The sequence below is a fragment of the Manis javanica genome, chromosome 1 (genome assembly GCF_040802235.1).
Source record: "Manis javanica isolate MJ-LG chromosome 1, MJ_LKY, whole genome shotgun sequence".
Taxonomy (NCBI): Eukaryota; Metazoa; Chordata; class Mammalia; order Pholidota; family Manidae; genus Manis; species Manis javanica.
In genome coordinates, this window is record NC_133156.1 from 12,763,142 (window position 1) to 12,787,813 (window position 24,672).

General features: G+C 41.7%; 1 protein-coding gene across 4 annotated transcripts in view; it reads left to right on the forward strand.

Annotated features, from left to right (window-relative positions):
- The window catches only part of WASF3 (WASP family member 3), a 127,720-nt gene that overhangs the window by 58,127 nt on the left and 44,921 nt on the right, over positions 1-24,672 (forward strand). For all 4 annotated transcript variants that reach the window (XM_037003908.2, XM_037003911.2, XM_037003909.2 and 1 more), the window contains one exon: positions 23,066-23,208. In XM_037003908.2, the coding sequence (XP_036859803.1) occupies positions 23,076-23,208 (133 nt within the window). In that variant the 5' untranslated portion in view covers positions 23,066-23,075. The remainder of the gene's footprint in view (positions 1-23,065; positions 23,209-24,672) is intronic.

Consider the following 24,672-nt stretch of genomic DNA (forward strand, 5'->3'; position numbering starts at 1 on the left):
GGTGGTTTGTCTTTTTTAATGAAAAAGATGCTGACTAATATTTTTAAAGACTTTTAATTTGTGGTCAACTATATAATCAGAATAAAAGATGAGCTTTTTAAGGGCATAGGTCATAATGTAAATTCTGAGTACTTAAATATTTGTTTTGGATTTTTCAAATTCTTTGAGATGCGTGTTTTTTAATGAGTTGTGTCTCCCTAGCAAGTGTTCGAATATGATTGATGATTTACCTTCTATTTCTTGATGTAGTTTATATTATAAAAATGATTCAGCCATTAGGTTAATTTAAGGTTGTATTTGTAAAATATCTGTAGGTCATATGTTACTGTGTGTTGAATAAGGAACTGTTTTAGTTTTATCTTAAAGGGCATTAATTTAACAAATATTTACTCTGGATTACAAATAATAATATTGCAGTGTACAGCTAATGAGCTTTTTGTATTCATCGCAGTGATTGAAGTGCTGATAAATGGCATCTTCCTTTTCTTGTTCAGTGAAAGTGAAAAAGGAGGTAGTTAAAATTTTTTAATTTGTCAAGCACTGTTTTTTAATAGAAATAATATCTAGTGTTTGCGTTCCACTTAATGGTTTTGGTGGGCTTCCAGGTGTACCATCTTGTCACACCCTTTGAGGGGCCCAGGCAGGTATTACTGCTTCTGTATTTTCCATGAGGACTTGGGTGTAGCGGGGTTAAATGACTTCTCCAGGTCTCAGCTCTTGAAGAACATGCGCTGTGCTGGCCAGGCCCCTTGACGAGCTACCTGCGTGGGACCGTGTTCAGTGGTACACTCTGATTAGGTCTGTGGGGACAAATCCCAGCAGACGAGGGCATTCTGTAAGAGGAAAACTTCTCTTAGGACCTGAGTTAGCATCTGTTTACTGTCTTTATTATGACATTGACCATGGCCCTTTGTAAATATTCTTTGGGAGCTGTGCTGTTTAGTTGCTAGTTTTTCTTTTAGGCCATTTTAGGCCACTAAGTTGTGACTTAGTCCTATGTCTGTGGCTAAGAAGAGTGTTATTTCTACTTGACCATCGTGTTAGAATCTAAAATACTAAGTAAATGTTCAGTGATATCCCAGTTTCTTTTATTTCTTGATCACCTCCAGTAATCCATTTTTTAAACAGCTTTATTGAGGCATAATTGGCATCCAGTAAACTGTGCATGTTTAAAAGGTACAGTCTGATAAGTCTTGACACATGCGTACACCCATGAAACCATCATCACAAACAAGGGGGTGAATAGGCCATTACCCTCCATAGTTTCTCGGTGGCCCTTTGTCATCCCTCCCCCACCTCCAGGCAGCACTCTGCGCTCAGCACTGTGGATTAGTTTGCATTTCCTAGAATGTTACTGTAGAGGAAAACTCTCCTTTGTGTGTCCCCTGTACTCACAGTACTTCACTTCAACACCACTGTACTTCTGACGTCAGATGTGTGGGTTTTCCTCACATCGAGCGATTTGACACCACCAGCTGGATGTCCTACAGTTTGACTCAATCCTGATATTTATCCACCTGGAGGTAGTGTCTCACTCCACTGGTGAAGGATTCTGTCCCACAAAACAGACCCTGCCACAGCCCACCACTTCAGCCACAAGTCTAGATTATTACCTGTCCTGGCTGTGAACTGGGACTTCCCATGACCCTCTTAGTTGGAGCAACTCAAGAATTCAGAGGTTTACTTACTAGATTACCAGCTTATTACCAAGGATATTAAAGGTTACAATTAAACAGCCATACTTAGAGATACATAGGGTGAGATCTGGCAGGGTCTCAAACACAGGAGCTTCTGCCTCTGTGGAGTTGGGGCGTGTCGTCCTCCCAGTGCAGGAATGCATCCTGGTTCACCAAACTGGAAGCTCCCTGAACCCTGTCCTTTTGGGTTTTATGGGGGCTTCACTACATAGGCATGATTGATGACATCATTGGCTACACTGCGACTGGACTCAATCTGCAGCCTATCTCCTCTCCCCAGAGGTGGGTGCATGTGTGGGTGGGACTGAAAGCGCCAACCCTCTAATCACAGGGTTGGTTCCCCTGGCAACCAGCCCCCATCCTTTAAAGGTCACCTCATTACCATGCTCAGGTGAGGTTGAGAGAGGCTTGTTTTGAATATCAGGATTATAGCTCTTACCATTTAGGAAGAAGCTCTCTGCCAGAATTGGAGAAGACCACGTATGTATTTCTCATTATAAATCACAATTTTACATTTATATATGTATTGGAATCATATAGTATGTACTCTTTTCTGGTCTAGCTTTCATTCAACATAATTATCTTGAGCTTATCCATATTTCATGTATCAGTAATTCATTCCATGTTATTGCTGATTACTATAGTTTGCTTATTCACCTGTTGATGGACTTTGGGGTTGTTTCTGTTTTTTTGTGTTGCTTTTGGCTATTACATAAAGCTGTATAAATGTTCATGTACAAGTCTTCATATGGGCATATGCTTTTATTACTTTTGCATAAATACCTAGGAGTAGAATGGCTGGATCATAGAATAAGTGTGTGTTTAACTTTTTAAGAAACTGCCAAACTGTTTTCAAAAGTGATTATTTTACATTTTCTTGAGCAGGGAATGAGAGCCCCACTTCTCCACAGCCTTACCAAACACTTGGCAGAGTCAGTCTTTTTAAGGTTCGCCCTTCTAGTATATAGCCGGATCTCATTGTGGTTTAGTTTGTATCTCCTTACTGACTAAGGATGTTGGACAGCTTTCAAGTGCTTATTTACCATCTGTCTTCTGTGAAGTGCCTGCTCAAAATTTTTGCTCCTTTATTTAATTGAATACTTTGTTTTATTACTGAGTTTTGAGAGTTCTTTATATATTCTGCATATGACATTAATTAGACAGGATTTGTACTTCTAGCCATATTATTTTCATTTTTTTCCTTTTTACTCCAGAATGAAACTTTTGGGAGTGATGTGAGATTGTTTTCTGTTCTTATTTTTGGTGCTTTCTCCAACCTCCCTTAAAAAGTAGTAGTTTTCTCTTTGACATCCTCTTTGCTTTTTCCTACCTTTTCTCCCCATTTACCTCAAGTCTTTGGCTTATAATCTCTTTCTTTCTTTTTTTTTTCCTCATATAGTCTGTGAGGGTTATTCATTTATTTATTTGTTTATTTAAGGTATTGATGTACACTCTTATGAAGGTTTCACATGAAAAACAATGTGGTTACTATATTTACCCATATTATCAAGTCCCCACCCCGACTTGCAGGCACTGTCCATTGGTGGGACTACATCAAACTAAAAAGTTTCTGTATGGCAAAGGACACCCATACACCACTGCAGGCACTGTCCATTGGTGTAGTAAGATACCACAGATTCACTATTTGCCTGCTCTGTGCTACACTGTCTTCCCCGTGACCCCTCACACCACCATGTGTACTAAACACAATACCCCTCAATCCCCTTCTCCTTCCCTCCCCACCTGCCCTCCCACACCCTTCCCCTTTGGTAACTGCTAGTTCCTTCTTGGAGTCTGTGAGTCTGCTGCTGTTTTGTTCCTTCAGTTTTGCTTCGTTGTTACACTCCACAAATGATGGAAATCATTTGTCACTTCTCGTTCTCCGCCTGGCTTATTTCACTGAGCATAATATCCTCCAGTTCCATCCATGTTGTTGTAAATGGTAGGATTTGTTTCTTTCTTATGGCTGAACAGTATTCCATTGTGTATACGTACCACCTCTTCTTTATCCATTCATCTACTGATGGACACTTAGGTTGCTTCCATATCTTGGCTATTGTAAAAAGTGCTATGATAAACATAGGGGTGCATATGTCTTTTTGAATCAAAGAACTTATATTCTTTGGGTAAATTCCAAGGAGTGGAATTCCCGGGTCAAATGGTATTTCTATTTTTAATTTTTTGAGGAACCTCCATATTGCTTTCCACAATGGTTGAACTAGCTTACATTCCCACCAGCCTGTAGAAGGGTTCCCCTTTCTCCACATCCTCGCCCGCATTTGTTGTCTTTGTCTTTTTGATGCTGGCCATCCTTCCTGGTGTGAGGTGCTATCTCATTGTGGTTTTAATTTGCATTTCCCTGATGATTAGTGATGTGGAGCATCTTTTCATGTGTCTGTTGGCCATCTGAATTTCTTCTTTGAGGAATTATCTCTTCATATCCTCCACCCATTTTTTAATTGGGTTGTTTGCTTTTTGGGTGTTGAGGCTTGTGAGTTCTTTATATATTTTGGATGTTAACCCCTTGTTGGATATGTTGTTTACAAATATGTTCTTCCATACTGTAGGGTGCCTTTTTGTTCTGTTGATGGTGTCCTTTGCCATACAGAAACTTGTTAGTTTGATGTAGTCCCATGTGTTCATTTTTGCTTTGGTTTCCCTTGCTCAAGGAGATGTGTTTGGGAAGAAGTTGCTCATGTTTATATTCAGGAGATTTTTACCTATGTTGTCTTCTAAGAGTTTTATGGTTTCATGACTTACATTCAGGTCTTTGATCCATTCTGAGTTTACTTTTGTGTATGGGGTTAGCCAATAATTCAATTTGATTCTCTTGCATGTAGCTGTCCAGTTTTGCCACTACCAGTTGTTGAAGAGGCTGTCATTTCTCCATTGTATATTCATGGCTCCTTTATCGTATATCAATTGACCATATGTGCTTGGGTTTATATCTGGGCTTTCTAGCCTGTTCCATTGGTCTATTGTTCTGTTCTTGTGCCAGTACCAAATCGTCTTGATTACTGTGGCTTTGTAGAAGAGCTTGAAGTTGGGGAATGTGATCCCTCCAGCTTTATTCTTCCTTCTCAGGATTGCTTTGGCAACTTGGGGTCTTTTGTGGTTCCATATGAATTTTAGAACGATTTTCTCTAGTTCATTGAAGAATGCTGTTGGTATTTTGATAGGAATTGCATTGAATCTGTAGATTGCTTTAGGCAGGATGACCATTGTAACAATATTCTTCCTATCCATGAGCACAGGATGTGTTTCCATTTATTGGTATCTTCTTTAATTTCTCTCATGAGTGTCTTGTAGTTTTAAAAGTACAGGTCTTTCACTTCCTTGGTTAGGTTTATTCCTAGGTATTTTATTCTTTTTGGTGCAACTGTGAATGGAATTGTTTTCCTGATTTCTCTTTCTGCTAGTTCATCATTAGTGTATAGGAATGTGACAGATTTCTGTGTATTAATTTTGCATCCTGCAACTTTGCTGAATTCAGATATTAGATCTAGTAGTTTTGGAGTGGATTCTTTAGGGTTTTTTATGTACAATATCATGTCATCTGTAAACAGTGATGGTTTAACTTCTTCCTTACCAATCTGGATGCCCTTTATTTGTTTGTGTTGTGTAATTGCTGTGGCTAGGACCGCCAGAACTATGTTGAATAAAAGTGGAGAGAGTGGGCATCCTTGTCTTGTTCCTGATCTTAAAGGAAAGGCTTTCAGCTTCTTGCTGTTAAGTATGATGTTGGCTGTGGGTTTGTCATATATGGCCTTTATTATGTTGAGATACTTGCCCTCTATGCCCGTTTTGTTGAGAGTTTTTATCATTTATATTCTCTTTCACTGGGACAGGCTTCTCAGCTAGCTGTACATGAGTTAATCCTTTCAAGAGTGTTGCTCTCCCCAAGCAGAAGTGACCCCTCATTAGTGAATGCATTTGTTGGCCCTCGGTTGGTCATACGTTATCTCTAGTCTAGTTTTGATCACTATCAACTTGGCTTTTCTGGGGCACCATCAGGCCTTCTTGGCCTGGTCTGAAGTACCCAAGGTTCTTGTCTGAAGCCAGATCAGGGTTCAGATTCAAGGATGAAAACCCTGGAGACAGAACTTACCCTTGTTCCCTAATTGATAAATGTTCATTTTTAATTTAGTTGCATTGCACTTACTGGGTACTTTCGGCTTTTTGGAATTTGTTGTTTTTTTGTGTTACCTGGTTCATGGCCATTTAAAACAAGTTTTCCATGTGTGTTTGAAAAGAATACATTCTCACATTGTTATATGCAAAACTTTAAAATAATCAGTTAAAATTTGCTAATTGTGTAGTTTAAAACTTTGTTTTTTTTGTTTGCTTCTAAAAGAAGTATGGTGGATCTTCTTCAGAAAAGGATAATAGAAGTCCTCAATATGAAACGTGTCATTGCCTTCATCTATTTCATTGATTTCACTCGAGTTTCTCTTGTGTCTTACATTGATATCGCTGTACTGGCCTCCTCTTTGTTAGCATTTGCCTGGTATGTGTTTTCAGCCCCTTCATTTACAGCCCTTCCTGGTTGTTTTGTTTTAGATGTCTTCTTGAATATTTAGCTTTTTTTTTAAATTGAGTTAAGTGCTTTCTTTTAATAGTGGTGGTGTGGTAAGTAAGAACAGTTCTACTCAGGTCTGAATTCAGACATTGCTATAACCTGGTAACATGGTCAAGTTCATCTAACTCTTGCTAGTTCAGTTTCTTCCCTGGAAAATGGAAGTATTTATAGTTTCTACCTTAGTTTGTCAGAGTTAAATGTATTAATATATTTAAAATAATAGTGCCTGGCTATTGTGTAAGTCTTAGCTATTATATGACTAAGTTCACCCATGGACATTTATTGTTATTATATGGAAGGTCACTGCAGCACCTTTTCATGAAATTTTTTTTCAAGTTCATTTCTTGCACTTGCTGAGTTTATTACAGTTTTTTTTCCTGTAATAGTTTGTTATTGATACATCTGGTATTTTCTAGTTGTTTGCAGTAAATTAAACCTGTCATTATACAGGTAATACATGAATATGTTCTTTAAAAAACTGGATACATATTTGAAATTAAAGTGCCACTTGATTGTCATGACCACTCATCATCCCCCATAGAGATAACTGTCATTATGAATTTGAGATGTTTTCTTTCAGACCTTTGGTAGCCTTACACATGTATGCATAAATAAAGGAAATATACAGTAATGTTTGCACATCCTGAACCTTGCCTTTTTCATTCATCACCATGTTTGGGAGATCGTATGTATTGAGCTTGTTACTTTTAACAGCTACCTTTCCCGTTATTGACATTTCCCACTTTTCACTATAACAAACAGTGATGCAGTGAACATTCTTATACATGAGTCCTGTGCACAAGTGGGCATGTCTGTCAGAATGAGAAGTGGAAATGCTAGATCATGGATCTGATGGTCTTAGTTTTATTAGATAAAACCTTTGGAAGGGCAATTTGATGGTATTTACACATCCATCAGCTGCCTCTACTATTTCTCTATTGTTCTAATACTTGGTAAACCACACTTAAGTTTTTGCACGTACAGGGAGAAATAGCATTTCTTGTGGTGCAATATCCTTCTTGTTAGGAAGAGGGGGCATCTTCTTACCTCTGGGTTGGTTGGTGTTCATATTTTTCTGATGTGAATTCCCTGGGGCTTCCCATTATGGTTCCGTAGCCACGCACTCTGATGGCCACATTCTCTCTGTCACGTGTGAGACCTGTTACTTCCTTTAATCTGATCCTTTTGCCTTTCAACTTTGGAAATTACCTATCATTTACAGTCCTCTAGTATTGTTGCATATATTTTAAATATAGATTTTTTTGGTCATTTCTGGGGCTTTGAAACCTAAGGAGAAGCTTAGATTGAGTGTTCTTTTTATTCTCACCTAGACTTGCTTCTATTTCTTTATTCCTCCAGTTCAAATTATATAGTTTTTGAAATGCTTTCCTATAAAGAGTTAACCACATACACACACACACACACACACACACACACCCCAGTTCTTATAAATACCTCATTTGAATTGAGAAATATATTTAGCATTGCTAGAGCCTAAAAAGAACACGAAATTATCTATAATCCCAAGTCAAAGATGGTGGCCCCTTTCTCTCATCCCATAGATCATTCTAAATTGTAGTTGTCATTACCTTACCCACTTACAACCATGTCTCTGATTCTTCTTAGAGACTGAGTATATATTATACTCAGAGTCTTATGTGTACAACTCCTGGCATATATCAAATGGGATTTGAGTTACCAGTTAACATGCTGAATCATGGTCTGCAGAAAGTTAGGCAGAATGCTTTGCTGACCTGGGAAGTAGAATAGGACAAAAATAACTGGATTTCCACAATGATTAACCAAAGGCTAGTCAATATAACAAAGTCATGAATATTGAAAGTGCAAAACAGAGTTAAGATCGAGGCCTTTAAAGCTTATGCACAGAGCAGAAAGAAAGCATCGTTTAGTAAGATAATAAAATATCTTCTCTAAATGGAACCTTGAAAATACAGACCAGCCTTTTCCTTTTATAGTTAAAGCCAGCCCCTTGCAGCAGATGGTCATGTGCTTAGACATTTCAGTATCGGGAGGAATAGAGGGAAGGAGAGGGAATGGAGGGGTGGTATTAGAAGTCAAAGATTACTTGGATACTGAGGCAGGCATTTTTTGCTTTCTCGGCTTCCAGCTGAAGTGTCTTTACCTGCCACTTTGTAGCCCACAAAAGACAAATGATCATTTCTTATCTCTGAATGTCCTCCAAAGGTAGGCACTTGACAGGTATATCATTATGTTATTCTATTGATATGAATTGACATTTTTTCCTGGGGCACTTAGTAAGTAGAGGCTATTTAGCAAGGAGAGATGATTTTTTAAAAAAATAATGGAATGCTACTTCCCAGCCTTGTATAAGAACTCCATTCTTCCATCCAGTGCTTATTGAGCAGTGTCTGTGGGCTGGACACAAGCTGCAGGTCTGTGCTGCTGTGTTGTCCCTCCCCACAGCCCCTCAGTGGAGTCTTTCTAGTCAATGCTTTAACTTCCCAGGTATGAAGCCATTAATTTCTTGGAGAAAGGGATTTTTTTTTTGTCTGTTTATTCTTTGTATGTCCCTGGCTAAAGCATAATAAAAAAACACTAAATGTTTGGAGAGCATCTGGAGAAGAGACTGTGGTGCTCTTTGATCGGGAAACTCGCACAGAGTCATATGGTGTTAGTGGCAGAACTGGGATGAGAACCCAGGTTCCCCAGTGTTGTGTCGCTATATCTTTCTATCTGTAATGGTGCAGAGACATACAGATGATGTTCTAAATAGCAAAAGGCAGGCATTTATCCAGTGAAATGCTATTGAAATACGCAGCCTCCCTCTGCCAATCACAACTGTCCCCCAAAGGAGGAGGTGAGGCAGTGCAGCTCTGGAAGGTAATGTAGCAGGTTGGGATTAAGGAATCCCAGACTTCCTTTGGCTGTGGGAATGTAGTATCTGTGGTGAATATCTTCTGGGGAACGTCAGGAGGCGGGCAGGGTGCCGTAAAACTGGGTTAAGCAGATAGGCCTTGATCTTCTAAATAAAAAGGGTGCAGTGAGAAGTATGGTGGGAAGTCAGAGGTAGGGTTGGGTAGCATGGTGTCCATCAGCTCAATATGGGTGTAGGGACAGCACCACTTCTGCTTGGACCACATGTATTTTGAGGACAAAACACTTACACACAAGTCAGTGTGATTAAAAAGCCAAATATTTGCAGTGTGCACACATTCAGTTTGGTGTGTATAATATAGTCTCTACCATGTGATTTAGCTCTTACCACCACTGCACTCTAATTGCCTCACACACAGCAGTCAGAGCAAAGGTTACCAGCACATCAAGAACAGAAAAGACAGAACCGTTGCTACTGTTGGGTTCTGCAAACTGTGCCTGCTCTCAGAACTTACAGGATGGTGTTTATGGCTGCATGGTGGAGAAAGACATCCATCACATAATCTATTTGTTCAATTTTGTGCACTCAACTAGCTCTAACTATCAGTAATGTAGATGTAAAATATGTAATAAAGACTTAGTGCAGTTAATGTGAGTTACTGTGCATCCAGTTAACCCTTTCTAAAGTCTCAATGTAAACTGGAGAATGATGACAGTTGGGGGTTTCAGTTTAATTTATATTGCAGTATATTCTTTGCAGGAAAACGATTAGCTATATTAACATAGTAGTATTACTCTTCTTTCTAAAATAATTTGCTCATTTTGGAGTCTACACACAAAATACACTCAAATATTTACTCATCAAGAATGTCAGTTTATTTTCTCCTCTGTGAATATAGTTAACAGTTTAGAGTTTTAACAAAAGGAACTGGAGTGTTCATTTTGTTCTTACTGTGATGACGGAGAGTTTTTCTTCCATTAGGTTGTAAAACGTTACAAGAGAACTTTGCTTCCATCAGTAAGAAAGAGATGATCTACAAAATAATGACTTTTCTTATATTCTGAAGAGTGGCAAGCCCTCCTAAGGGGAGACAGGACACTGTTTAGCAAAGCCTGGGAGAGACAGGTGACCACTATGGAAGTGGATACAATGAGTTCTTAAAGGTTGAAAGTGAGTTAGCACATCAGTTTAAAATAACTGGGAGCCCAGATTACACTCACTCACAGTCTCTCTCTGTAGGCCTCCACCAGGTGCTTTAGGAAAGATTAGAGGCAAGCTTGGAGACTAGACAGAACTCCTGTTGGTTGTTTAGCCATGTGGAAGGTAATCATACTGGGGGACAGTCACAACTTCATATCTGTTCCCCATCCATTCCTTCCAGTGACACAAAGTTTCTGGGAGGACAGCAAACCCTCTGGCCCCCAGAATCCAGGCAGATATCTACTACTTCTGGCATAGGGCTAGGAAACCCTTTTTCCTGCTTTTATAACCAGCTTCTGGGGCAAAGTGTAATAGCAAAAGCAGGACAGCCTCTTAGGCTCACCGTCTTTCACTGGTACAAAGCCGAGTTCTCCTTCTTCTGCACGAGGAGCAGGAAGCTCTTATGCCAAAGATGAACAAATGCAAGGCAGAGTCTAACTGCAGGGGGGAAGAGGGGCACAGCTGCTGAAGATGTCCTGCTCTGAGGTCCAGCTCTACAGGTCCTTCTAAGATTTAGGCTGGACCAGGAGAACTGAGAACTTTCTCTGCCCCTACCATGAGCCTTGCTCCTAGAATTCTACAAAGCAACAGCAATCCTCTGCTGGAAAGCAGGAGTGTGGAGAAGGATTACTTCTGTGATACTTGTGTGAAGGACCTGCAGGGTAGATCAGAAACACCAAGAAAAATCTGGTGTTGCAGACCCCACACCAGGTACAAGTTCACAGTCCATCACAAGGGGATTTTGATGCTCCGCTGTATGACAATAGCAACACATCTGTTCAAGCACTGAGCAGGTTAATTCAGTCTCCTGCAGTAACAGCATACTGGAAGACCATGCAAACCCATTTCCAGGCAGAAATACTGTTTGCGGCAATTACTACTGTTCTAGAAATGGTGTACAGAAATCAGAAAATTACGGCATGAAAAAGGCAAGAAAGAACAACCAATTGTTAGGAAATAAAGCAATCCATAGGGACAGGCTCAGTTATAACCCAGATGTGGTTCTATCAGACAGGGTCTTTAAAATAATTGTGGCTACTATATTAAAGGATATAGTGGAAAAAGTAGACAACATGCATGACTCTGTGTAGAATAGCAGCAGAGAAGTGGAAACTTTTTTTTTTTAAGTTAAATAGAAACTGCTGGAAACAAAAAGCATAACTTGGGTTAGCAAACTGGAAATAGTTGAGGAAAGAATCTGAAGTAACTGAAGCTAAAGTCAACAAAACATAAAAAGAAACATGAAATGAAACATAAAAAGAAAGGGAAAGAGAAAAGGAGAGTATGTAGAAAGACACTTCTGATAACCAGATGTGTGGGTTTTCCACACATCAAGTAGTTCTCTGCAATGTCAGCTGGGTGTCCTATAGTGTGATTCCATTCTGACAATAACTAGAGCCATTGCAGACCCCACAGGCACAGGGCTCAACCCCAGAAGGCTGTTCTAACTTCATATGGCAGTTGTAAGACCCTAGTTGTCACCTGAATGTCTGACAAACTAGCTATAAATCAGGACTCCTACAACCCCCTTACAGGATTTGGGGAAACACGTTTGCCAGTTTATTATATAGTAAAGGATTTCTTAAAGAATACAGGTGAACAGCCAGATGATGAAGTACATAAGGTGAGGTATGGAAGGGTTCCAAGCACAGGAACTTCTGTCCCCCCAGAGCTAGGGTGCCCCACCCTCCCAGTATGTGGCTGTGTGCACTAACCTGGAAGCTCTCCAAACCCCATACTCTGGGGATTTTTATGGAGGCTTCATCACATAGGCATGATGAGTCATTAAGTAAATTTCTGGCCCCTCTGCCCTCTCCAGAGAATGGGGAGTAGGGCTGAAAGTTCCAAGATTCTAATCATGGCTTGGACTTTGTGGTGACCAGCCCTAATGTAGGAGCCCACAAAGACAGTCATTAAAAGATATTCTGATCCCCCAGGAAATCCCAAAGGATTTGGGAGCTTGGTGTCTGGAACTGGGCTCAGAGACTAAATATTAGAACAAAAAATGCTCTTAATGCTCTTATCATTTAGGAAATTTCAAGGGTTTTAGGAACTCTGCCAGGAACCTGGGGCAGAGACCAGTATATATATTTTCTGTTATTTCACAGAGGGTAAAAGAAAGGAAGGGTAGACAGAACAGAATATGCAAGAGCTATGAAACAGCACTGCTGATGTAATATACATGTAATTGGAAACCCAAAATGAAAAGAGAGAGTATTTTCCAGAATAAATATTTGAGGAAACAGTTGCTGAGAATTAATGGAAGCAAAAAACAAAACAAACAAAAACAATGAAATACAAGCAGATCTGAGAATAAAAAAGAAACCCCAGGCAGGATTTAAAAAAGGGACCCCTCCCCACAACCTCCAGTTTTAGAAACATCAGAACCAATTTGCTGAAATACCAAAAATAAAGAGGAAAGTGTTGAAGGAAGCCAAAGTGAAAAGAAACATTACAAATGGAGAAACAAAGATGATAATACCAGTGAGATAACATCTTTAAAGTACCAAAAGTTAAAAAAAAAATAAGGGAAAGAATACCCAAACCCTGTCAATCTAGAATTCTATACCCAGCAAAAATATCTTTTAAAAATAAATACGAAATAGTTTTTCAGACAAACAGAGGCGAAGGGGATTCATTGCCAGACAAACAGAAGCTGAAGGGATTCATTGCCAGACAAACAGAAGCGGAGGGGATTCATTGCCAGAAGAAATGTTCAAAGAAGTTCTTCAGGCAGAAGGAGCCCCAGGTGGCAGTTTGGATGCACACAAAGAAATTCAGAGACCCTGATATGGTGAAAATGAGGATAAATGCCAACATCACAGTTTTCCTTGTTTTAGTTGTTTTAAACAACGATTGTCCAAAGTAAAAACAACAGTATTGTATGTTTATAACATAAGAAGTAAAATATATGACACTCATAGGACAAAGCATGGGAGGGTGGAAGTAGCAATTCACTATTATAAAGCTACTGTGTTCATACACAATGTAGATGTATTTCAGTATTATTTGAAGGTAGATTATTATATGTTAAATGTATATATTGCGAGACCTAGGGCAGCCACCAAAAAAAAGTTCAAAGTGAGTAAAAGCCAGTTGTAGAGGTAAAAATTACATCATAAAAAATAATTAAAGGAAGACAGAAAAAGAGACAAAAAGGAGCAAAGAACAGTTGGGACAAATAGGAAACCATTAGAAAGATGGAAAGTTTAAATTCTACCATATCAGCAATTACAGTGAATGTAAATGATCCAAACACAGCAGTTAAAAGTCAGAGACTGTCAGACTGGGTAAAAAAGAAAGACCCAACTATATACTGCTTAAAATGAACCCGGTTTAAATATAAAGACACAGAAATGTTCAAAGGAAAAAGTACTGTGTAAACACTGATCAAAAGAAGGAGCGACTGCATTTTTATCAAAGTAGACTCTGGGACAGTAATAATCTTAAATATCTGTATATATTCAGCAACAGACCTTTAAAATACATAAACAAAAACTGAAAGAACTCAAGGGAAAAATTGATAAATCTACAGTTAACCACTGACAGCTTCAAAACCTCCCCAATAATTCATAGAAAAATTGTATTAAAAGTTAAGGATATAGAAGATCATAACATTATCCATCATTGCAGCTGATTCTTTGAAGTACATGTGGAACAGTCACAAAGACAAACCACTTTCTGGGTCATAACAAATCTCAACAAATGTAGAGTTCAGACAAAGCATATCCTCTGAATACAGTGAAATTAAGCTGAAAATCAGTAACAGTAATGTATCTGGAAAAATCCACCAAGTTTTTGGATTGCCAAGATGACTGCTCATCCCAGATGGTTCAGTTTTAAACATTTGTTAAATTGCTTTTGTAAGTTTTATAGAAAAAACATTCCAATTAATCATGCTATAGAAAAATGAGTTTCAGTATATAGAATTTTAAAAAGAGGTTACATAAGTTAATAGGTGGGAAAGTATGCCTTAAAGTAGAAAGCATATTGATATGATTTTTAGATTCTTTAATCATTGGCTTTAATTAGAAGAGTACTACTTAGAGAAGGTAAATGCCAGGGTTCAGTAATTTAGTTACATAGTAAGTAAGAGAGGAAAATTTCAGGTTTAGGTTAATTGTACAATAAATAAAAATAGAGGGAACTATTAAGTATCTTATTTTAGTAGAAATGTGATATTAAAATTAAAATAATATTGCTTTTTTTTTTTTGCCCAGCGCACATTTTCATGAGAGCCTCCCAACAACTAGGAAGGAAGACAGGGAAGGTATAGTCAGTATGCACAGGGCCTGGGGGTGAGTTTGGTAAGGAAATACATAAATCATCACAGAGTGTACATTTTTGCTCTGTATTCAACATTGTCTACCCCATTTCCTGTAATTTTATCTGTATCATTGTCTGCTAGTCACCTATTTCAGGTTTTCACTATACCTAGTGAATAGAATAGTTGATGTATGTCACTGTTTATCATTCAAAGTACATTTGAGGACAGCCTTGGGAGGGTTGGGGGACAGAGAAATGTGATGCTACAGTAAGGACGGGACAGTCAGGGCTGAGGCGAGGGATTCTTAAGAGATGCCTTACAAGTGACATGAAGTGAAATGAGCCACTCGCATTGCTGTGAACACAAATGCTGGATAAGGTGTAACCATGTGTGTGCATGTGCATCTTTTAAAAAACATTGTGGAGCTGAAAAGAGCACACTGGCAGCCCCTCCATGGGTGTTAGAAGCTTGGGGTGGAGGGGGCATGGGCACTGGCGCTGGGGGCTAGGCACCGCCATGTGATGGCAGTGTGTCTGGGGCCAGCCTCCTGAGGCCACAAGCTGGAACCAGGTCTGCAGATAAATGTCAGATCCCTTAAAAGTTGAGTAGAAGACTGCTCACCCACCCTGAGAAATAGCTTGCCATCTGCCTAGGTCTCTAGTAGTAAGGAAAAAAACCTAACTCTTAAGTGAGAAATTAGAACCCCAGGCACGTTCCAGGGTCTCAGCAAAAACAGACTCAGAGTTGCTCTGTAGGGAAGCTCCTGAGACAAGGTACAGAGAACCTGCTGTGAGGAATGTCAAGCTTCAGTATCAGACGTTGTGTCCACATGTGCACGTGTGCATACACAGCATGCACAGAATCACCACACCAGGGACTGCAGGTAATTAAGTTATCCATATCCTCCCAGGCAGATGCAGGATGGGATTACAGGTGCCAGGATCCCAGATGACTCAACTGGTTTCTACACATGGCCCTCTCTGGCCCCTCTGTAAACGCAGCACCCGTTCCTCCTCCTGGCTGCAGTCAGCATCCTCTGCCACTGTGGGGACTGCCCTCTGCTAGTGTGGGGACTGTCCTCTGGCAGAGTGGGTCCTGAGTACTGTTCATAGCTGGAACCTAAAGCCCAGTGGGGCCTTAACCATGCCCCTGGCAGGAGCAAGCCCTGTTTGGGACTGGAGCCCCAACCCCACAGGGTCTAGGATCAGGGATGGAAGCACAGGACCATTCACTGGGCTCTTGGCAGTAGTGATAAGGAGGGCATTCCTGCCTCCACCCCTTGCTCCTGAGCCCACGTGTCCTTCTTGGTCTCTGCCTTCACAGACAGACTGCATCGTGCAGTGAGCACCACACTCCAAGGGTCTCCCCTGAGTTGGTGCTCCAGTGTGCTTTGAGACTGCTTCAGGGCTCAGTGGGCGTCCCCCTCTGGGTGATGGTATGTGATTGTCATCCACTGTGACAGCTCCATCCCAAACCTCCCCCACTGTGAAGCAGGCCCTGGTCAGATGTGACAATGGGTGATCCCCTCAGCCAGTTCTGGAGGGGGCAGTGCTGCCGTCTGGTGCATTTTGTCTACTTTGTATTCAGTGCCTCTTCCATGGTGGACGCTGCGCAGTGGGGTTAACGTATGACACAAGTCTTCACACTTTGCCCACTGCCAGATGTCCATCCCCATGCCTTTATTCCAGACCTTATCACTGACAGTCCAGTTCCTTTCTTCTAGTCCCCTGGCTACACAGCCAGGTTGTCGGCAACTGCCCATACCTGTTTATATTTCAGCTCAGCCTCCTCTGTCCACACAAACAGGGCACTGCTGTATTGCTCACAACTCCATCAATGGGAACGGTTTTCTCTCCACTGTCTTCACGGGCCATTCCCAAACGCTGCTGTAGCAAAGCCATGTCCATTTTCAGCTTGTACCCACCTGTCAAGCTGAGCTGTTCATAAACCAGGCTCGGGCTTTCTCTCCTCCTCCTGCTGGATGTACCAGTCAGCATGTTGCCAGAGGTCCCAGGCGGGGAGGGCACTAGCGGCTGAGGTGGATGACTTGGAGGTCATGTGACTGACGCCTTCCACTGTGGCTCGATGTGGCATGAACCATTTCCATCTCATGGGGGACTAGTCAGCCTAGTGATCTGGCTGTGATGGCGTGGCCTTGCTTCAGAGTCCCATGGGCATGCATTTGATTCCCCCTGGAACTTGCATCTGTCTTCATTCTGCATCTTTTCCCACCACCGACAGCCCTGCACCATCCAGGGCGCACTGGGTCATCGGCCTAACCAGCTAGGTTGCCTGCGCCACAGCCTGGGCCCGCTGCAGAGTCCTCCCCTGCTCCAGACCCCACTCAAGCTGACGGCTGCCCTGTCACCCAGTCTGTGGGCCAATACTCCTAACGGGCCCTGTGCTTCCTTCTCAGTGGATTTATCTTTCTTAGGAGGGGATATCCCAGCACGTCCCTGACCACTGGGCTCCTAGCAACTTCACTGGAGTCGCCAGTCCCTGAATCATCACAGGGTTTTTCTCCTGCACCGAGGAGCATATGAAGTCTTCCTAAGGCCTCCAGTGTTCTAGCTGCCCAGCTCTTGCTCATTCTGTTCAGTCCACATGATGACAGTCTCCCCCTGCACCCACCGGGGGCCCAGCACTAGCTATGAACTTGGTGTCCAGAAAGCAATGTGGGTGGCATGTGGGGGTCACCTGCTGACTTGGGGGGGGTGGCCTCTGCACCATCTTCCAGCATGGCGGTGCTAACCACTCCCTGAGGGCCCAGGCGGGGCAGTGTTCACACTCAGCATCCTCGTGGGCATCTATCCAAGTCTCCCTGTTCCAGTTTTCAGGATCCCAGGTGTTCTCCACCACGTCCTGGGCCTGCCTTGAGCATCTGAATGTTTTGAGCCCTGTGACTGTCCCAGTTGGGCCACCAGCCTGCAGTTCCGTCACAGGTCATGATGAGGACCCCTTTACACCCACCAGGAAGGCTCTGATGTTCTCCCACTTAGCTGTTAGTGCTGTTCGTGGCTGTTAGTGTCATTGCCCTTATACAGTGCATTGGTACAGCCTAGCAGGAACTAGCCAGCTCTACTGTGTTTGTAGGTGTTTTTCCTTCTGAATCTTCCAAGTATCTGCGTTATTATGCCTGTCACGCCATTTCCCTTTACCGGGACATTTTCCAGGTCACTTACCAGTGAAATCTTTAGCGATTAAACCACGACCTTGTGGCAGGACTCTCCCTGCCCTCCTGTCGCTGAGGATGGCATCCTTTTCACCTGCAGAATGATATGTGAGCAAGTCCCAAGGCTCCATTTCCCTGCCGTGTTTTTTGAGACCACTCTCAGTGTCAGTGTCCGTGGTTTGTCTGGGCCCTTTGAGAGAGCTCTCAGGATGGGATCACACCTGCAGGGGCTGATGCAGAGAAGTGCCTGTGTGAAAGGAAATAGAAGGTGAGAAAAGGCAGGCAGGCCATCAAACCACGATGCAAGTCTGACCCCTGGTGCAGGAGGGGAGGAGGCTGGGCTGAGTGTTCCCTCTTAGCCGCCTGTGGTCTGAGGGCACTGGGCAAAGCCGCTGTGGAGCCCTTGTCTTCCTCTTGGCTTGGCCAGTTTCTCCAGTTATTTCATTCTAATTTCTTGCTGCTGATTAACTTTGTCAGTCTTCATTTATGCATCTCTGCTGTTCGAGAGGGCAGCAGCTGAGCTGGATAAGGTCCTTCTACTGCCACGCTCCTCGGGGAGGACTCTGGCCTGGTTTCCTCAGTGTCTGGAATTTAGCTCACTGCTTTGTGAACCAGGTTGTCTTTTTCTAAACTGAAACATTTCCCAGAAAAGTTGGACAAACTACAGGTTTAATAGTACACCTTATGTAACCTCTCTGTTTCTTTCTTAGCATATAGAATAACTTGAAGAATGATTTAGATGGTTCATAGTTCTTCCAGTGAAGGAATTGAGAGGCATATTAAGTAGTTTGTTAGTGACTAATTGGATTAGTTCAGACATGTTTATTTTTGTAAGTGCAAAGCATTTTTAAGAGTAATGCCTGACCCAGCAATTTCTCCTTTACCTCTTCTTTGCTGTTCAGTTTATTCAAAACTGAATTAGTGTCACATAAGTAAGACTGACTGTCTCTGAAAAAATCCATCTGTTAGGGTACTTCACACTGAAATAGAAAGCCATAAAAGTCATTGCTGGGTGACTAGAAATTTACAAAACCGCTTTTTCTGGAATTGTAAAGACAGTAGCATGCCCTCCCTCTCTTGTCTTATGTATTAAGACAAGTGTGTGACTCCAAATAAAGGTATGGTGAGAGTGAGAGGTGACGGCTAGCATTAACTGGTTGGAGCAGGAACACTGGATCAGTAACAGGCAAAGTGCCCAAAGAGAAGGCCGACTAGAAGTAGGAATGCATACATACATGGGTATATAACGAGGGGCATGTTTGAATGCTCAGTTGTGCTGTGGACTGAAAAAGGCGATGTGGGGAACACAGAATTCATACTCAGTCCCTAAATCCCACAATGAGAGAAGAGAGACGACCACCAGTCCTAGACCTGTTCTAGGTACGCAGACCCCTTCATGCTGCTTGGAATAGTAAGTGGGGAAATGAATGAACAGCTGACATGTCAAGTCTTCTGAGTCCTTCTCAGACCTCCCTATTGTTTGAAAATAGAAAATATTAATAGACAATGTGAAGTATAAGTGAGGCCAACAGATAGGAGAGGACTGCCACTGAAAAAACAGTCTGTTACTCACAGATCCCAAAGTGGGGCCACACAGGGCAGCACCAAGGTGGGTCAGGGGAAAGGGCTTGGGGAGGGAACTGGGGGTACAGGCCTTTATAGTTTTTGTAGGAAGGAATGTGTGAGCCAGGTCACAGGCTTCACACTGGCTGATTTGAGTAATTTCAGCAGGCTCTAGGGCAGAATGTCCCTAGTGTTCTGGTCCCTGGCCCTGGGGTGATTAGGGCGGGTGGACGGTGTCCAGAGTGTGAGCAGATAGAGGAGGTGGTGGTTGTGAGCTCTGGGTTGGTAGGTCTGCATGCGGAAGTCAAGCTCATGGGTGAGTTGACTACTCTAGGAATTGGCTGACCCTGAGGGGCAGTCCCTGCGGGGTCAGCAAAGTGTCAGAACATACAAACTGAAAGACATGGGAAATGCTCTTCTGTATATAGAGTTCAGCGTTCTTCTGTGCCCTAGTAACACCTGAAGCAAGTCTCCAGGTCAGCGCTGTCAGCAAGGCTGCCGGGGGCCCATGAAGCCTCCTCATACCTGCCACATCAAGTCAGCCGTTCACTGGGCACAGGAGGGGCATGCCTTAAAGCTGGAGGCCTTTGGCAGGGCTGGGGCGGGGTGGCAGAGCAGGTGAGCACTTCTAACTGTGCCATCAGGAGAGTCCTTGTGCGGGCAACAGCCTGTGACAGCTCCCGCGGATGCTGTCGTGACAGCCTCTGGCCTTGCGGAGCTACTCAGTTCAGAGAAGATGATGGAGGAGAGGCATTGAAGTAGCAGTGGTTCCGTTGTGGGACGTCTGTGTGGACTGTATAGAGTTAAGATTCTGTGTTTTTGAACAATTGTAGGTTCCAAAGAAATGGCGGTGGTGGGCCAGGGAGATGCTATATTGGCAAGTTTCCGGGCATGTCAGAGGTTTAAAAATAAGGGAAAAGAGTGACATTTTATTCTGAATAAATACAGAATGAATGTGGAAGAGGGGAATATTACAGACATAGTATTAAGCTTCTAGATCTTAAGTTTATCCCAAGCTCTTATGAAACCCCCATTTGAGAAATTATTTAAAAGCTAATTCATGCTCCAGCCAGTGTCACAAACCAGCATTCTGAGCAGACTGCTGGTGAATTCGGGTCCCTGTTGAAACCCAGTTCACCAGCTGATCCGCGCGCCCTCCAATCCCTCTTGCTCCTGCCTGCGCCCCCCGCTGCCCTGTGTTGCTCTGTGCTGCCTTCTGCGCATCGCGGCTTCTGTTGCTTGATTTCCTTTTGGTTCTCCTGGAGTGGGTCCCTACTGATCGGTTTTCAGTATTTTTCTTTGCCACACTTTATGCTTTTATTCAGTTTATTAATTTTTCTTTTTTTTCTTTGGAGAATTCTAGTTTTCTAGTTTATTTTATTGTGATCAGATACCATTCTATTACTCCAATTATTCTCCTGAAAAGAAGTAACAACTCACAGTAATGCTTTTATGTTTTTGCCAGAACCTTACAGAATTTTCATATTTCAGCCCTTGTTCCTTGGGTATCTCTTCTTTTACATGATTTTTATGTAAATATTCTCTATTTTCTGTGGTTCAGCCTTATCCTTGATTAGTAAGCTGTTACTTTTTTATTATAATAAGAATAATAGTTAACATTATAACAACGTGTGTAAGATATAATAAAGTTAATATAATCAGTCACATTTTTCAATTGTTACTGCATGCCAGGTACTGTTCTAAGTGATTTATACGTGTGAGACCTCATTGCGTCCTTGCTCTGTAAGGTGGTGCTGTTCCTGTCCCCACTTTACAGGGACACACTGAGGCATGGGAAGGGGAGGTGGTGTCCTGTAGGCGATGTACCTGAGCCAGTGGACGGAGTAGTGTTGGAATCTGAAGCATGGTCAGTATGTCCAGCCACGACCTTAATGGACACAAGGCAAGAATCATCAGTAAAAACACGGGATCACTGACCAGAGCCTTCCCTCCAACGCTGTCACCTGCGCACCTGCCTCTGTGGCACTCTCCGCACTGCCTCTCCCTTGGCTCCTTGTGAGCCGGCCCTCTTCACGCTTAGGTTTCAGGTCAGCAGAGGCTGCCTGTGACTCCTCTGAGAGCTCAGCCACCACCCCCCAAACGGTGTCAGAACCCCAAGTCTGTTAACCTGTGGTTGGATCGATGCGTCACTTCCTCTCTGGAATAAAATCCCCTGGGGGGACCTTGTCTGCTTTACTCACCTTTGGGTCCTTGTCACCATGCATGCTGCCGCTATCAGGTATGTGTAGGTGCTCAGTATTTATCAGATGCATGAACAAAGGTTTTAAAAGGCAAAGATTTGTTATATGCACACCACATTCCAGGTGCTTACATACAGTGTGCCATTAAGTTATTATACCAGTTGGGAATAAATGTTACTTCAAGTGGTTTATACAAATAGGATATTATTTGTCTCACAGAACAAGAATTCCAGGTTGACATTTGAGGGCTGGTTTGACTGCTAATATATGTCCCCAAATTTATAGGCTTTTCTGTGTTTCTGCTTTCCTGCAAGCCGGACATAGTAATAATGTCATCAACATGACAGTACAGCCCGGTCCTTGGATTTTCTACTACTGTGTGAGCAGTGATCGGTTGCATAGGTAGTAGCTTTGAAACTGTATAGCCCTTAACAAAGAGTTGAAATTTTATTTTATTTAAAATGTCCTTTTTGAGGAGAGAAGTGAAAGGAATCCCAGGCTAATGGGGAAGGCTTTCCTGAAATGTCCGATGATCCTTCAGTATCTGACCTTTTTTAAGTCTAAGGCATGAAAGCTGGTTGGAAGCTGTGTGTTGGGAAAGAATATTGACAGGTCGTATTGTAGGGTGACCTGGTCAGCAGTTTCAGCAAGGGAAGCCCTGCCCCAATGTCAGTGTTTGTAGATCTTTTCAAATATTCCCCAGGAAGGAATGTTCTGATCTCTTTGAGCAGAAAGCAGAAACCAGACTGCCAGTGTTCTGGGAGCCAAGTGGAAAAGGGAGCTAGCGGGTGAGGACGGGGGAACGAACCTGTCTTACCATCCACTAGAGATGTTGATTTCGTATGGTTTCAGTACATTTCCTACCCCACCCTTTAGCTATGCGTAGTGTCTTAAGGTCAGGTTCCCAAATTCACCTTTTCTAGAGGGTGAAATGTGCAGGTGGGGTGGAGGAGGGGCGGGTCAGGAAGGGAGCAGGCATTATAAGTGGATCTTTAAAATCCAGCCATCCTATTTTCATCCCTGCAAGCCCAGCGTAAGTCCCTGGGGCTCCTGTTCCTGAGCCTTTGCGGGCGGCAAAGGTCTGTGGTGCAGGTGCTTGCTTCCTGCCCCCTCCACTTGCAGCTTAGGTATGGCCTTTTCTCCATCTTAATCTGGTCAAGCTCTGTCCTCCGTTGGGGCTGTTGCATCTCTTCCTGCTGTTAGTCCTTGTGGGCTTGTGGCTTTCCCTTGTCATTGTCATGGAGAGGGGAGGGAAGGTAAAAACCGCGAGTGTTCAGTCACTCGTGCTTCACTGCACATTTCGCATACATTATTTTTCTGTAAAAGTAGGATCGTACTGTGCATATATATGTTTGAAATCTATAAAATTAATTTAAGTAATTCAACATCTGGTGCATATTTCTGTTTCTCCCATAGAAATGAAAGGGTAATGAAATTCCTAGGTAAGAACCAACTTCCAAGGGAATTAAAACTCTATGTTTATTTAAATGTGAATATAGGCTTTTAAAAAATGTCTTTTTAATTTTCAGATCGTGAGCCATGCCTTTAGTGAAGAGGAACATTGAACCCCGGCACCTGTGCCGGGGAGCCCTGCCCGAAGGGATTACCAGTGAACTTGAATGTGTTACCAACAGTACTCTTGCTGCTATCATTCGCCAGCTAAGCAGTCTAAGTAAGTCATCTCATTTCTAGAGCACCTGTTTTCTGTAACAATGATATTTTATTAATTTTAGCATTAGCAAATAAATTTCAATTCAACAGTTACTAAGAGACTGCTGTTTTGGAGGAAAGACCCTCCCTCCTTAATTTCCCCATGTGGAATTACTGTTACACCCTCATTGGTCTTGTGATTCTACTTTTATGTGATGAAGAAGTAAAGTTAGAATTGATCAATTCAATAATGATTAAATATGACCAAACATAGATTTAAGATAGTGTTAATTTTTAGAAGGTTACTAAAATGAGGATAAAATAATTGGTAATTCTTTTTTAAAAAGTGAATTATTTGTTTAACTTGGACAGGACTAATTGAGCCTTTTAAAATGTGATAAAGTAAGAAAATTAGTTAACACCTCATGTAATACGCCTGGCATAGAGTAGATGGTCAGTAAGTATTTGTTGATTGAATAATATTCCAATGAGTCTAAGGATGAAGCCAAAAATAGTGAGATTTGCTTGTTTTAATATACTAAATTTAAGATGCAGGTTCTGACTCCCAAATGAAAGTCAGCAGATAAGCTGATTGTTGCATATATGTAGAACATGCATGCATAGGTTATGTAAGTACAGGCAAATATAAACATAAGAAAGAAAGGACTTTGTGTTATTCTAATTTTGAACATTAATATGGAATAGCCAAGAAATACTCCATTTCTTAGGACTCAGATATGCATGATAATGCATTCTCCTTCAAAGCTTTTTCAAGTTAGTGTTTTTACCCTAACTTTTGCATTTATATCGTGATCTTCTTTTCTCACTTCATCCCACTCCTTTTTGGTTTAGATGATTTACACTGCATTTTGGGTGACAGGTTTTCACAGTTCAGTTTTTCAGAAACTCTGTTAATAACTAGAAAATGGTCCATGAAATTTCACATATGGCTAGTCTCAAGCACATGAGAATGTTTTTAAAAAAACTCCGCTACTTTTATTTATTTTGAGGAAGAAATACTTTGGATAAGTATTTTTCTTTAAATAAATTGTACCGTATTGTTACTGTTACATTTTTAATATATCTGTAATCATTGGCTAAAGCAAAAGTAATTTGGAAATTACTTAAAATATATTATAAAATAAATTTCTTCTGGAATCTATTTACAGTTGGCTTTTGGTGGTGGTGGTTGATAAAATATGTAAATTCATATAATTTATTGAATTCATAAATTATTGAAGGGTAAAATGTTTCTGTTTGCATTCATATATCTTTGTAAGAATGTATAGTCTCTTGTTTTTATGGCTGAAATGTCTATTGGAATAGAGTATAAGTGACTCTATTAGAATCACTTAGATTCTATAATAGAGTATAAGTCTCTATTAGAATCACTTAGGAGTTTTACAGGTTGCTAGGTATTACTCCAGATCATGATTGGAGCGTGTATTAGAGATGTGACCCATGAAATTAGATACTGTGTATCTGA